The following is a 14,749-nucleotide window of genomic DNA, read 5'->3' as shown; positions in this document are numbered from 1 at the left end:
TACTCCAGTCCTGTATTTTAGTGATCCATCATCATATTTTTAACTCTAAATCTCAATAAAATGGAACAAACTCTATTATATTTATGTGGTTTACCCCCAATCCATGGTTCATGTGAATACTTTAATCCACTTTTTACTTGACCTAAATTGTAGAGCATTGTGGGTCTATTGCACAAGGAACATGGCCGACGTGAAGGTATGATTTTGTCCAGACACACCGGCTTTTATGTTTTGTGGGTAAGTGTGACTTGTAAATTACAATTGACTTTATTTCCGTCGTTGATTTTCAGGTTGGCGATGTCCTTAAGGAGTTTTCGAAATCGATCAACACTCCAAAGGTGAATGAAAGAAGAAAAATATTTGCAGCGGTCACCACATGTGTTTCCAGACCTGGTGAGTGCGTGGCATTTGCCTTGATTTTTTCGTCAAACACAGAATTTTGAAAAAAGTTACGTTTCTTAAATTTTTGATTAAAACTGAATTGGTTTGATTATGCCATTTCTCTTTCTTCTCTCTTTCCTTTTTTGTAGAATAAGCTGTTCGATTAAAAAAAACACTTGCCCTGTTGCTCTGATTCTGCTGTATTCTGTTTCCGATGAACAGACTCATTTTAATGAGTATGCTTTAGAGATAATAGAAATTAAAGCCAAAATTTACTCTTCATTTACCCATTATTTTATAGGGAAGTTCAAACATCTCTGATTAAGTTGCCACTGGTTCACTTACTTGGCTGACAGGTGCTGTCACATGCAAATATTCTACATGGTACAGTAATTATATTTATTTGCAGAATTCACAGAGGCTGCTGTCAAGGGAGTGATTAAGCTTCTCACTTTCACATTACTAAGATACCATGATGCTAAATCAAGACATGTTGTAAAAGAACTGCTTCGAGCATTAGCAGAGAAATATCCAGAAGCCACAGCAAAACAGCTGTATTCTGCCTTGAAAGATGAAGCGCAGGCCCAGCTTAAGAATAAAGAGTAAGTGCCACCAGAAACATGCTAGTCTTAGATTTTGCTGAGGTATTAAAATCTTGAAGTGCATGCCCATCCAATGTTAAAATGTGGACGTAACAAGTAATAATTGCAGGTTTACTATTTTCTTTTTTAGTTCCAGTCATCACATGGCTACAGTGAGTTTAGTATGCCTTACTTGGATCACCATAGCTATCAGATATGGGCTGAAGACTAAGGTTTCCAGTGCAGAAAATGAATTCAAGAACCTGGTAAGTCATTTGGTATAATTAGTTAGCTAAACATCAGAACTGAAAATTGAGACTTTGTTTTCATATATTTTGTACATGGCCAGTCAAGATAAGCTTAAAACTACGGAAGAATTTTTTTTTGAAAGAATGGTTCATAAAAAGATATGCAGTTTTTGGTTTCCTTTACTTCTTTTGAAGTCCATTATAATATGATGGAAACAGAATCAAAATAAACCTTTCCTTTGTTGATTAATCAAAAATATATGATTTTTTTTTTTTTGTTAAGGTGAACTTGCAGATAGCATTTATCTATGGAGCATGGGCTTCAAAGAAATCTATGAGGGAAGCAGCTTACAAAAGAATGAAGGTGATATGGCAGGAGGTACGTGGATAGGCACTATCATGACAAATTGGTCTGTTGGCAGTTTGATCACCATGACAGTAAGATCTTTTTTGCATAGTTGTAAGTAGTTTCTATATTAAAGTATGAATTGATTTGATTGTGATTTATTGGGGTTTTATTAACATGCATTGCTGTATAAACATCCTGCAGTCTGAATTGGTATCCTGCTCTCTTTGTTGTTTGTAATATAGAAGAAAGATGTGACCTTTTATTTTAGGTTCCAGACTCTGCAATTGCCTATGCTGATTTTTTGACTGCATCAGAACCAGACAACTACAAATTCTGCATGGTGGCCTGCCTGGTCAGATACTGGACAAAGAGGAAAGAGATGGACACACTGACCAAATATAAGGTACATAAGCTGTCCGTTTATATTTTTTAAGCAAATCATTTTATTTGATTATTTGAGGCATATCTGACTTTCACTAAAAATAATAATGTCAGTAAATAATAATCAAGTAGAAGTTCAGTTGACTGTTTGTTAAATCTTATACTTTGTTTATTTTCAAGGGTCACTTTGTAGAACAGTACCTAAAGGGAGTGCTTGGCAGCAGAACTAAGCCTGCAGTGCATCTTTTGGTGAGAATATGGGATTTTTTAGTTAGTTTAAATGTCTGTCCATAGATCTCATCTGGCGTAATGCATACTTATTATTGTTTTTAATAAACATGAGGTGAAGTTATAAAATGGTGCTTTCAAAACTTTGTTTTGATACCAACCTGTTTTTTTGCAGGAAAGCTGTAAAGAATTTTTGAGGCACATCAGTCATGAGGACTTCAAAGATAAAATTCTACCAGCAGTACAGAAGGCAATGCTTAGGAACCCAGAAATTGTACTACAAGGTAAAAGGACAATGCAACTGTTTAATGTACATGCAAATTGCATTCTTTCTCTCTCAGTTGTGATTGAAGACTTTTATATTAAGCCATTTCTCACACGTTTGTGATAAGTTTTATCAGATTCAGTTTCAGCTAAAATGATACTGGGTACTTATATTTGAATTCTTATTGTGCTCTTTTTTTTAGGCGTCCTTTTTTCACCAAAACAAACTTTTTTTTTCTTTTAGCTTTTAGCTACATGCTAGGTGGTGTGACATTGGACCTGAGCTCATATGCAGCAGAGGTGGCCAAACCTATAGCAAGTATGTAGACAGATAAGAGAAGGAAACACAGAGACCTTAAATGAGACTCTCATTTCATACAAGATGTCATTATTAATTTCCTTGGTTTGGTCCTTTTACATATTGTGGATAATGGATTGAAGTTTCAAAATATATCCTTTAATTGTGCGAATGATTCTTAGAAGTGTTTCACATTATTTATAAGGGGTGTTTTTGACTTTCAGCTCAGTTGCATTCTATGCAAGATGAGACTAGGGCTGAGGCAGTGGAGGCCTGCAAGCACCTTGCTAAGCAGTGCAGTGACCCAGGAGCTGTAGAAAATGTGGTGAAATATCTCTTTGCAGTTTTTAATGGTGGGTGTCATCTTAATCTTTGCATGAGTTCAAGAATTAATTGCTCTTTACAGAATTTATATCTGAGAGGCATACAACTCTTGAAATGAAAAGAAATCATTATAAGGTACATTACTTCTTGTATTATTTGGAGTTAATGGTATTGGGTAATGTTCACTATCACTGATAACTTTTTTCCTTTAAAGACAGTCTCAGTGGGTTAGATTAATGTATAGAAGCAGGTTCTATGTAAAGCTTTGATCAGATTTGTGTTTTGTGAGATTGTTTATTATTATATTAATAAGTCTGGGTCACAAAAGTCCTGTTAAGACAACTAGAATAAAGAATTAGAAAACGAAAACTATTTATCATGATTTCGGAGCACAGCCAGAAGTACTTCCGGCTCAAGGTCACGACCTCGATTTTCCCACGCTTACGACCAATCACAGCAGGCTTCAGTCAGAATGAGATAGACGTCACGACTACACAGCGAAACTTGTCAGACATGTAAGTGCCGCCTGTCCATCTTTTCGGTACATGTACCGATCAAAAATAGACAACGTAAAGCCCAAAACGCTCTTATACACGTAACCAACTTTGTATGAGCACAAATATTGTCATTTATTGTGAACAGGATAATATGATAATCAGACACACTTGAGACCTGTGAAGCGCATACTCACGTGTCGAGGAGTAGTTTCGCCATTGCCTCGTATGTGAGTCCTAACTCAGCTTTAAGTGTCCTCCACCGCCCCACCTCCCTCCCAACATACACAGTCTGAGTGCTTCTTCGTCTGTCTCTAATTTTCTTTCGTATCTTTCGAACTGGAGTGGCTATTTTCTTTCGTCCCCTTTTGTCGCTCTCCTCTTCAGACTTGACGCGCGCCTGAGCCATGTTTGCTGTTTTGGCGCCAAATAGTAACATCCGGGTCTCAGCCGTAGTACTTCATTCATAGTAAACCGCGAGACTTAGCGAGAAATTGCGCGTTCTGAAGCCGTACTGTGAGGTGGTAGCTGAGTATTTAAGACGAGTCGTCTTTTATTATTTAATGGAACTTAAAAACGGTATTAGGTAGGTTCATTTTCTCAACGGTTTTGGATAGGATATACCTTGGTCATTATGGGGAAATTGGTGAGATTTCCAGGAAAATTCATTTTCGTGCTATTTTAAGGGTTTAACGCGCTGAGACTGTCTTTAATAAGTTTCTCTTAATAAGGTATAGTTGCATAGACTCAGAGAAGCCATTACAGAGGACAATTGCTCCAGATTAAAAACTAAACTTTCCATTTCAGGATCTGAAGGGAAACTAACAGTGGCTGCCCAGAGAATCAGTATGTTGAGTGGTATTGGGAACATGAGTGACAACTCTGTTAGTGGCACCAATAGTGTACAGAGCCTGAGTGGCAATGTGGCTGAACTCTTTATCCCTGTACTGCAACAGGAAGGTATACATTTATCCTTACCTGCTTTTCTTCATTTGTTGGTAGATTCGCTTGTTATTCTGTCCCTTTTACTAAATTGCCATTATTGGGAACTCTGTCTCCATGGAAACAACAGGATCATAGACTTAATTATTCTTTTTAAAAGAAAAGTACGAGCATAATCCCTTTTAACAAGTTAATTAAAAGGGCAGACATATAAGCAAGTGCTATTGAATTAATATGACCTGCAGACTTTGATTATAAAGAACTTAATTTCTATTGTTATATATTGGTACCTTTCCAGTCCATGAAGGCACACTGGTCCACACTTTATCTGAGTTGTCCAAGTGGTGCATGAAGTTCTCAAACCAAGTACCAGAGAAACTGATTGAATGGTTCAAGGTAATACAAGTTTTATTACAAAATTATTCATCTGTCTCTTTAATTGTCCAGTATATTAGATACTATTAAGTGTTTAAACTAACAGTATTTAAAATGATTACAGTAACAGTTTATTATATTTGCTCTTTCCATAAAAAAAATTAATTGCAAATAAACATGGCTTTAAAACCAGTTTCATTTGATATTATGTTTTTAATTGTAGAAAGGCCCAGGATTGAAGACATCCACTTCTGCTGTTAGAAACATGTACATTCGGTGCATGAATGCAGCTTTCAGTGGTGAGTAGTAATCTCTATAATGTTTTGGTAGCTCAGGGCTCCATATCTGGAAAGGTTCATTATGTTGCGCAATTCCATAACCGATTTTATTTCGAGATACGGGGCCATGGAATAGAGACGCTTGCACACGTGCGCAACATAGCAAACCTTTCGAGATACGGAGCCCAGTTCTATTGTCACACAAGCACCAATTTTGGGATTTTTACTCTCAATTACTATTCAGTGAATTGGTTTTTTTATTGGCTCTTGTGTAGTGATGATAAAAAGTGAATAATTTCCAAATATTAGTCCCTATTTTTCGGCCCTGCCCTCGGGGGCCTTAATTGACAGGTCAGTCATGTGATCCCCTTCAAGGAGGATGAAAACATCATGCCTCATAGATAGAAAACATGTTTAGTTGCTTTCAAAATGAAAAACTTTTTTCCACTGACATGAACGTTCAGATAATTGTTTTATTTTTTCTTTTCACCAGGTGACACATTAATCCAGGGTCTTCCTATGCTGCCGTTTCTGCTGCAAACCCTTGAGAAAGCCAGCAGCCAGCCCACACAAACCCACCTGGTCACAGAGGCAGTGTCTTCTGCCTGTCTCCTCATCAGAATCTCTCTAGCTGATGTGGAAGTTGGTAAGGATGTTATACTTTTAAAGTACAGGGACATTATTATGATGTTTAATAGATGTAAAAAGTTGAAGCTGGATTAAAAACGGAAAATATACATGTTTTTTTAACAACTTGACTCCGTTGTTTCAATTTTTAAATTATATTCAGAGGTAGACATTTTGCAGTTCTTTTTTGCAAAGCTAAATAGTTAACTAACCCACTTGTCAGACATTTGTGTCTTCGCTTTGAAATCATCCTAAAAAAAGTACCAGTTTCCATCTTATGATTTTTGTTTAGTACCAAGAAAAATAAGCCAAAGAAATTGAGTATGTGTACCGGAATCTCTTTTACATTGGTTTCAGAATCAAAATTAGGGCAGTTCTGGACAATTATTCTGGATTCTGAGAAACAGCTCTTTCTTAATGAAAAATTCCTCTCATCAGCCTCAGATGATAGTAAGTCAATTATTTTTTTCTAGATGTAGTTTTTGTATTATGTTAATACAAAAAGCATTTTTTCATTGATATATTTTCACAGTCATTGAAAGAGATATAAAGAGATATAATAATAATATTATTGTATTATTGATTTGAGGTATTTACATATATCTGTTTTAAGTTAATAATACGGATAGAAATTCATGCTTAGAATTGGTTTTATTGGTGCAAACTTTTTGTCAAAAGTGATAAAAGTTTTGGTTTCATTTTCACCCAGCTTTGCAATCCCTAGTCACGCTGACAGAGAGACTGATTTTAGACCACCCACAGAGGGTCACAGATAAAATTTCACAGTAAGCCACCTGTTTCATTGTATTTGTTTGATTAATAAACCAAGTTTGTAATATGATGGACATGTAAACATGGTGATAAAATGATGATAAAAGCTTTTTGTTTAACACTTTTCCACGTTGGTAACATCCTCAAAAATTAGACTTGTGTGGTGTAGGATATTTTGTACAAATTGTTAAATCAAATGAGTTATGTTTTATTGCAGAGCATATTACCGTGCGTTGATATATGGTCTAACACATGGTAAATGGCAGTTAAGGAAACATTCCAAGGCCAGTGCAAGGAAGCTCCTTAGTATCTTAGGTGGTGCCAAAATAGCTGTAGGACTTGTCCAGGAATTCAGGAAGCTGTTGGCTGAACAGAAGGTGAGATACCACATCTTTTAATGTCTAATTAAAGTAGGCTGGAATTCATTAGATTAGTAATTGCTAGTAGGTTTTAACAACAACACTTATGAAGTGAAAAGGATAACCAAAAATTGCAGGTAAATACTAAGTGAAAATACAAGTCGTGCAGTTCACTAGTAAAGCCTAGTGAGAAAAAGGGCTAAAAAACTTAAATTAACATTGTATTTTTGAATTTGGAACTCATTACGATGATGGTTGCTAAGATATTTAAAAAGATTATTCAAGATACCATGAAAATTTGTATTTTGTTCTAATGAAATCCAGCAAACTGTCCTTCTATTTGTATTTATACCTAAACTGTAACAGTTTGATTTCAATTTGTTGAACTCTTTCTTGAAAGGAATCACTGCCTGTTTATTGTGTATTAAGATTCATGAAGGTTTTGTTTCTCTTGACATAAGGTAGAAGAGTTGAAGAAATACATGGAGAATGAGGAGCTTCCATCTGATTCTAAATCCATACCACCACGTATTCTATATGAGTGCCTGCTGACTCTGTGTAGTGTCCCTGGAGCTGATACCATGGAAGCCACACTCCTGGCTGTAGAAGTGCTAGAAGATGCTCATCATCCAGCCATAAGTTAGTATAGCATAGCATGAGTGATGTGAAGTATTGTGTCATGCATTAGACATTGGATATTATGGCCTCACGTAAACCAGGCAATCGCCTTTAACTTCCTGAAACTTTCTCAGTCCTGTCTAACAAAGAAAGGTAGATGTGTATAAAGGTAGTTATATGAAACTAGCTGGTTTCAGTTTGTATGTTATTTAGGGTGTCTACTTAACAGGAGAACATATATATAGATGTATAAATTACAACATACTGGTCATGGTTGTTAAAGAGAAAGCTGGCTATCAGGTATATTTCCAGAGAGTAAAAAAAGCATGTGGCATTTAGTATTTATTTTAAGTGCCAAATATAATTTTCCTCCAGTGTTGTACAGAAATGACCTGTGGACAGAGATATTGGGGAAACTCAGTTTGGATGCTGCACAGTTTGTCATTGCTAACATTGATGGATTGTGCAAGAAAATTGAGAACGATCAAGTCCTGACTCAGGTAAAACTACTACTCAACTGGTGGTATATATTAATTGTCTTACTTTTAGATAATGAATCATGCATATTTATCTTTTTTTCATACTAGGCTATACTAAATTGTACATTTCCTGTTAGAACATTTTTGGTATCGATAGAAAACTTTGTAATGTGACAAGATTGACCTATTTTTTTTCTCAACTTTTGTGTGTCTGATAATGGGATATTTTATACTATATCCTATACAGAATCTTCAAATATATATACATATATCTTCTTCTAGTGAATTTAATGCTTGAAAATCCTATCCTCTCTTTAGGGCCTACTAAGTGCAATAAGTACTCTGACCAGACTGGAGCCGAGGGTGGCTGTTCCTCGCCTGGTGGGCCACGTCCTCACACTGTGGTCCAACCCTGGGCTGGTGACTGTCACAGTGCAGGAGTACATGATCATGAACACTCCAGAGGGAGAGCTGTATGACAAGTCTGTGATACAAAGGTTGGAGAATATAACCTGGCTGTGGGATTGTAGCTTTCTCTGTGTTTAGTTTTGTTTTGAGACAGTTTCTTTTTTTTATTTGCAGAAAATATACAATTTGTGGATTTTATAGACTATTTTTTAATCAAGTCTGCTCTAGTGTTGCATCAGTCAAAGATATGTTGCAAGAAGTGAAGCAGTTTTAATAATTTGAAAATATTGAAAGTTTTCACATTGAGTATTTCAGTATACAACATGTATTGCTTGAGGTTCAGTTATGCTTCTATTTTCATTAAATTTTTTTATTGATGCAGTGTTAACATAAATTGTTATATAATTTCATTTTTCTTAGAGCAAATCAATTGTGAATTACACAGTAAATAAAAACTTTTCTTTTCTAGTGCTGCCCAAGAAAAGGTGACAAATATAAAGAGGGAAAGCAAGCTTTACTCGTATGCAGAGCAGATGGCAGAAATTGAGCTCAGGAAGGTGAGAGCAACTGTGCTTAAGTAATTATAAGTGGAACTCTTTAAGAAGGTTTATTTTAGCAGCTTAAAAGAATATTGTAATGTGTGTAGATTTAACATTGTTATAATGTTTTCAAGCTAAGATATTGAAGGGGTAGGTATTGTTTGAAGAAGGTGTGCAAATATCTGAATGCTAGTACACATTAACTTATCTGATACTGCTAAACTAGGAAATAGAAGCCAAGAATCGTGCCAAAGGAATTATAGAGGAACCTAAACTGACAAAGAAGCAACAGGAATTGAAGCAAGCACAACTTGAAAAGGAGTCCCAGATCAGAAAATCTCTCAAAGAGGTTAGATTCCCTGTTTCTGCAATTAGTCAATAGACTCCATGTGAAAAGTTGCTTTCTGCACACATTAAGAACTTTCAATGCAGTTGCTTTTAAGACCTAAGGAAAGTAGGTAGCTTACAAAAAGTTTCCAATACACGAGCTACATATATTCAAATCTTAAAAGATGTGTTGGAACATGCCTGTATAATTTAAATTGATTTTTCCTATCTGAGAAACAGTCAAAATCATTACATAAATAACAAACTTGTTTACAAAATTAACAAAAACAATCTTTCCAGTTGGACCTCCAACTTGTACATGCCTGTAGTATAGTGAGTGCCAGTATAAAAGGAAGCCCTGCTGGTACCAGACGCTATATCCCCACACTGGTGGAGGGAATGTTACCGCTGTTCTCCTCACCCCTGGCTGCTCCCAGAATAGCTGCCAACTTTACAGAACTGGCCAGTGCAGCATTTCAGGGGGGAAAGATTGATTTAGGTAAGTTATACCTTGGAATGATTCTAGTTACTGTAATTAGTAATTTGTTATCCTAACAGGGTGGGATTATGGAAGACTACTTCATCAGCATGTTCATTTATGTTTGCAGAGAACTAGGAAATGTGTTCAGTTGAAGAGTGTGAAAAGTTTGTGAAGTAGGAAATTGCATATTACAGTTACCCACTGTTTGTATTACCTTGTTACATAAAGCAATTATCCATTCACTTTCAGGATTACTTATTGGCCATGCAACCTTGCGTCTACTGGCTCCTTCCTGTGAGCTGAACAAATGGTGGTGCGTAGAAGATCTCAAGTCTCAAGTGACCCGCGCCGTGGACATTCTGTATCAGATTATTGTGGGTGATCAGAAGAAAGGAGAGTTTGGAAAGGGGCATCCATTCCTTGGCACCACCTTTGCGTATTGCTTCCATTTGCTCAAGAAGGTGTTGATGAATAGCTATGGAGATGTCGTGCAGCTTAAGGCACTGGGGATCATTTGTGAGCAGGCACAAGTGCGCAGTGAAGATGAAAATAGTGAGGTATGGGATCTTTTTCTTTGTTTGCTTGTTTCAGTAGATAATTGTTCATTTTTCTAAAGGCTTAAAATAGTTTTAAAAATATGTAATAAAGATATGTTTGTTTTAAAACTTAATGAAAACTAATTGATGTGTGATGAAATATTTTGGGCACTGTGAATGTCTTTTTTATGGAAGTATGATGAGAAATGATTGGACGTTCAAACGTGTTTGGAAAAAAACTCATTTCAGGAAGGTCCAGGTCTTCTTCCAAGAACGGCCATGTTTGAGACCCTGATCAAAGTGATAGGCACCCACTCTGGTAAGGTCCAGCACCTGGCCAGTCGGGCCACTCTGGACCTGGCCATGGCTGCCAGTGGACAGGAGGGCTGTGCTATGGCTGACCAGAGTGAGGTGGACATCTTACTCCAGGGCCTGCAGGTGTCCACCCTGGCAGTGAGGGAGGTGGCATTACAGGTACACTATGACAAACTGAGGATAATATCAACATTTGTAGATGAATTTCACTCATGTCTTCATTAGTGTTATATATAAGATGATGGTTATGGGTCATCTCCTCAACATGGTGTGAACTGGTTGCATTGAATCTTCAGTAACCTTCTTATCTCATAGTTGCATTTTCAGAAAGAAGCTTCCATTTTCATAATTGGTAATTGAAGTCTTTACAAGAAATAGTTAATAAATTGCATCTCACAAGCATTATTACAAGCACTAGTAATAGAAACTCTTTATATAATTCCAGCAAAAATAGTTATACGTTTAGCAAGGTTTTGTATTGAATTTATGGATGAAATATGAAAAAGAAGATCACATTTTACAGAGTTTGCAAGCCATGGTAGAGGTTCTCCCCACTCCAGATGTTGAGAGAGAGCCTGGTTTAGAGCTGTGCAGGAGGATATGGGTGGCCAAGTTTGATGTGGACGAGGGCAATCAGAAGATGGCAGAAAGGCAAGTATAAAAATGTGCCATTAAGGCAGTTTTGATGGAATTATTTAGGAGGATGTATTTGGTACATGCTCTGTGTGGGCTTGTGCGTGTATCTATATGTATGTATTCAAATGTATGTAGCCCCTTGTTTGTGATATACAATTTGAGGCTTAAACTGACTTCTCTACAGCTGGTGTATTAAACAATAGGATAATTACACTTGTATTTCACTAACTAAAAGTGTTTTGCTTGCTTTTGTTGTATAGAAGCATACAAAGCATCAAATGGCAATAAAAATTCAAGCAAGGGTATACCTCTTAACAGCAAAAAGCAAATGCAAATTCTGTATTGTGCAAAGCATCAGTTGTGGCATAAATATTTTCATTGTACAAGTAACTAACTCATTTTTACTTCACACCGTAGGTTATGGACAGAGGCAGACCTCCAGTTGGAGGAGGAGCTGTGTTCCCTGCTCCCTAATGATGTCATCCATTCAGAGGCTGTGATCAGAGAGGCTGCCGCAGATGCCCTGGCAGCTGCTCTGAAGGAATTTCCAGAACAAGTACCTTTGGTTCTGGAGCAACTGATGGACAAGTACAGGGAGAAGCTTTATGTAAGTTATTGAGAGAAGGATGGGCTTTTAGATTTAGTGCTTTGTGACCCCTTTGTTATGTTACAAATTATCACAAGATTATGTTAAGAAAAATTAAGGACATGCAATGCAGTACAGTAGGTTGGCTTTTGTTAATTAGGTACATTTACATTGAAAAAGCTAAGAATACATAAATGTTCATCTACTGAAGAAATAAGGTATTCTAAGTGGGCATTTATTGGCTTTTTCTGAGGTTATAACTAAATTTTTTTAACATCGCCATTAATGGAAAGAGATGTGGCTAGGAAAAATGTATCAACTTTTACTTTCAGACAATCCATTTATTTAAAGAAAACCTTAACTTTCTTCTTCAGCTTGCCCCACCTGTCCTAGATTCTTTTGGCCGTGTGATCTCGGAAGGTCCTCCTGATGAGTGGCCAGCCAGGAGTGGCATTGCTTTGGCACTGAGCAAACTGTCCCCTCTCCTCACTGAGGACCAGATTGAGCCACTGTTCTCATTCTTTGTCCCTGACGGCCTGGGAGACAGGAATGGAGAGGTCAGGCAGAATATGTTGGTGTCTGCTGTGGCTGTCATTAACGGACATGGAAAGGTTAGAGATTCTTTATTTTGGTTTTTTAAGCTGTTTAAGTTGAAAGCTTTTTTATGTGACTAAGTGTGTTGGTGCGTATGTGCACAAGAATGCTGATAGCAATTGAAAAGATTAACTTAAAACCATTTAATTAGCATGATGAATTGCTTAGTAACTGAAGTCAATTATTAATGATTTTATAATGATTTTGTGTTATTTCACCATTTTCCCATACAGGATAATGTGGATATCCTGCTGCCAGTGTTCCAAGAGTTTCTTGCCAAAGCCCCAGACTCTGCTGGCTATGATGCAGTGCGCCAGAGCGTGGTCATCTTGATGGGGTCGCTGGCAAAGCATTTGGACAAGGATGACCCACAGGTCAAGCCAATAGTGGCCAAACTTATAGAAGCTTTATCAACACCATCACAACAGGTGAGGAGTTGTTTTGATTTAGATTATTCTTATGTTTCATTTACTGTGACTCTGTTTTCAGATTGTATGTTAGATGCTTTATTTGATACTCTGTGTGTACCATCACCACTGTTGTGCTATCATAATAAAAGGGAAAGAAAGAAAGAAAAGAGAAAATAATGCACAAACTGAAAACTCCATTTGTAGATTAGCTGTTACTTCTGGAGAAATCTGTGTGCTGATATAGATCACAGGTACAAAAGAAATAAGTAACTGTATGGTTACTTGCACTTCTGTACCTGTAACATATGATATTGATAAGTTAAATAAATCTATTAATTTGAAGATCCTCATTTTGACATAAAGTTTCTTCCCAGAGCTTTTAGAAGTGTATTCCCAGAGCTTTTAGATCGATCTATCCCCGTGGGGAGTCTCACTAGATTACTGTCAGATAATCCGGTTTAAATGTCCGTCCCGCCTACTACAAGCTGTAAGGGGGTAATACTGAATTTGAGGGAAGGTAGAGAGGGCCAGTGAAAATTCAACACTTCAGTGGAACATGAAGTGAAACATTTTGACACATTTTATTCTTGCCTTATTCAGGTCCAGGAGGCAGTAGCTAACTGTCTTCCTCCACTGGTACCAGCCATCAAACAGGATGCCCCAGAACTAGTACATAAACTGCTGCAACTTCTCTTGGAGTCTGACAACTACGGGGAGAGGAAGGGGGCAGCCTACGGACTGGCTGGACTGGTCAAAGGTTTGGGCATTCTTGCCCTTAAACAGCTGGACATCATGACCACTCTAACTGATGCTGTACAAAATAAGAAGAGCCCAAGACATAGGGAAGGTAATGGAAATAATTGTACACTATTGTATTTGTGATGGTGCCATATTCATCATTGCATTTTCATAATCAACTTTTTTGTTGTATTTTTAGAGCTGTAATTTTTATATTTGTTGTTTCATGATACTCTTGATAATATGATTAAGTGTTTTGTTTATTATATTTACAGGTGCACTTTTTGCCTTTGAAATGTTATGTACCATGCTTGGCCGGCTTTTTGAGCCATATGTTGTCCACATTCTGCCTCATTTACTACTGTGTTTTGGAGATGGAAACCAGTTTGTCAGAGAGGTAAGAAAGAGTCGATTGTGGGAATTTCATCTTTCAATATGGTGTAAAAGTCACTGGCCAGTCAGAGTGAGCATTTCTGTGTCATGAAATTTGCTTGGTAATTTTTTATTATATAATTTAAATAAACAGTGTTTCTGAATGCTTTTGACTTTGAAAGACATACTGCACCAGAAAATGAGAAACACAGTGTTATAGACTGATTCTAAATCATGCAAAAGAGGGCGGGTGCCTATGCAGCAGGTGCCCCCTCTCCACAACACTAACTGAAACTAGGGGGCAAAAAGTTGAACTACTGAGCCTGGCGCAAGTGGTGACACAAAACTATTCCTTCATCATTCCTTCCATTTTCTTATGAATTAGGCAGCAGATGATACAGCCAAGGCAGTGATGACCAAGCTCAGTGCTCATGGAGTCAAACTAGTCTTGCCTTCCCTCCTGGCGGCCCTGGAGGAGGACTCGTGGAGAACCAAGACAGGATCAGTGGAGCTCCTGGGCGCCATGTCACACTGTGCCCCCAAACAGCTGTCTGCGTGTCTACCACAGATTGTACCAAAGCTTGTAGAGGTTCTCACGGATTCTCATCACAAAGTACAAAAAGCTGGAGCTCAAGCTTTGAAGGAGATTGGATCTGTCATTAGGAATCCAGAAATTCAAGGTAATTTTTTGTGTGAAAGTATTGTGGAAGTTTTTCATATATCATGCTGTACATTGCATTCATAGATAAGAAAAATGATGCTAAGATACAAAACTTTTTTAAATTGTGGATATAATTTAGTTGACAGAAT

At 37.1% G+C, this 14,749-nt stretch overlaps 1 protein-coding gene across 1 annotated transcript in view; it reads left to right on the top strand.

The window, feature by feature from the left end:
* Positions 1–29: 29 nt before the first annotated feature.
* LOC106174333 (stalled ribosome sensor GCN1) overlaps positions 30–14,749 on the top strand; it is a 23,528-nt gene continuing 8,808 nt past the window's right edge. The window contains exons 1-32 of the mRNA XM_013555863.2: positions 30–196; positions 291–393; positions 791–983; positions 1,114–1,228; positions 1,494–1,589; positions 1,828–1,962; positions 2,121–2,189; positions 2,344–2,452; positions 2,677–2,751; positions 2,955–3,083; positions 4,356–4,508; positions 4,789–4,886; positions 5,089–5,164; positions 5,637–5,789; positions 6,128–6,220; positions 6,480–6,555; positions 6,759–6,918; positions 7,362–7,539; positions 7,894–8,018; positions 8,316–8,494; positions 8,875–8,962; positions 9,171–9,293; positions 9,572–9,770; positions 10,002–10,309; positions 10,538–10,762; positions 11,127–11,254; positions 11,657–11,846; positions 12,200–12,436; positions 12,653–12,847; positions 13,430–13,676; positions 13,843–13,964; positions 14,325–14,619. Of these exons, the coding sequence (XP_013411317.2) occupies positions 104–196; positions 291–393; positions 791–983; positions 1,114–1,228; positions 1,494–1,589; positions 1,828–1,962; positions 2,121–2,189; positions 2,344–2,452; positions 2,677–2,751; positions 2,955–3,083; positions 4,356–4,508; positions 4,789–4,886; positions 5,089–5,164; positions 5,637–5,789; positions 6,128–6,220; positions 6,480–6,555; positions 6,759–6,918; positions 7,362–7,539; positions 7,894–8,018; positions 8,316–8,494; positions 8,875–8,962; positions 9,171–9,293; positions 9,572–9,770; positions 10,002–10,309; positions 10,538–10,762; positions 11,127–11,254; positions 11,657–11,846; positions 12,200–12,436; positions 12,653–12,847; positions 13,430–13,676; positions 13,843–13,964; positions 14,325–14,619 (4,765 nt within the window). The 5' untranslated portion in view covers positions 30–103. The remainder of the gene's footprint in view (positions 197–290; positions 394–790; positions 984–1,113; positions 1,229–1,493; positions 1,590–1,827; positions 1,963–2,120; positions 2,190–2,343; positions 2,453–2,676; positions 2,752–2,954; positions 3,084–4,355; positions 4,509–4,788; positions 4,887–5,088; positions 5,165–5,636; positions 5,790–6,127; positions 6,221–6,479; positions 6,556–6,758; positions 6,919–7,361; positions 7,540–7,893; positions 8,019–8,315; positions 8,495–8,874; positions 8,963–9,170; positions 9,294–9,571; positions 9,771–10,001; positions 10,310–10,537; positions 10,763–11,126; positions 11,255–11,656; positions 11,847–12,199; positions 12,437–12,652; positions 12,848–13,429; positions 13,677–13,842; positions 13,965–14,324; positions 14,620–14,749) is intronic.

This window comes from Lingula anatina, chromosome 1 (genome assembly GCF_051362555.1).
Source record: "Lingula anatina isolate TDL-2025a chromosome 1, LinAna3.0, whole genome shotgun sequence".
NCBI lineage: Eukaryota > Metazoa > Brachiopoda > Lingulata > Lingulida > Lingulidae > Lingula > Lingula anatina.
Note: the sequence above shows the minus strand (reverse complement) of the source record. Positions and strands in the feature narration are given on the sequence as shown.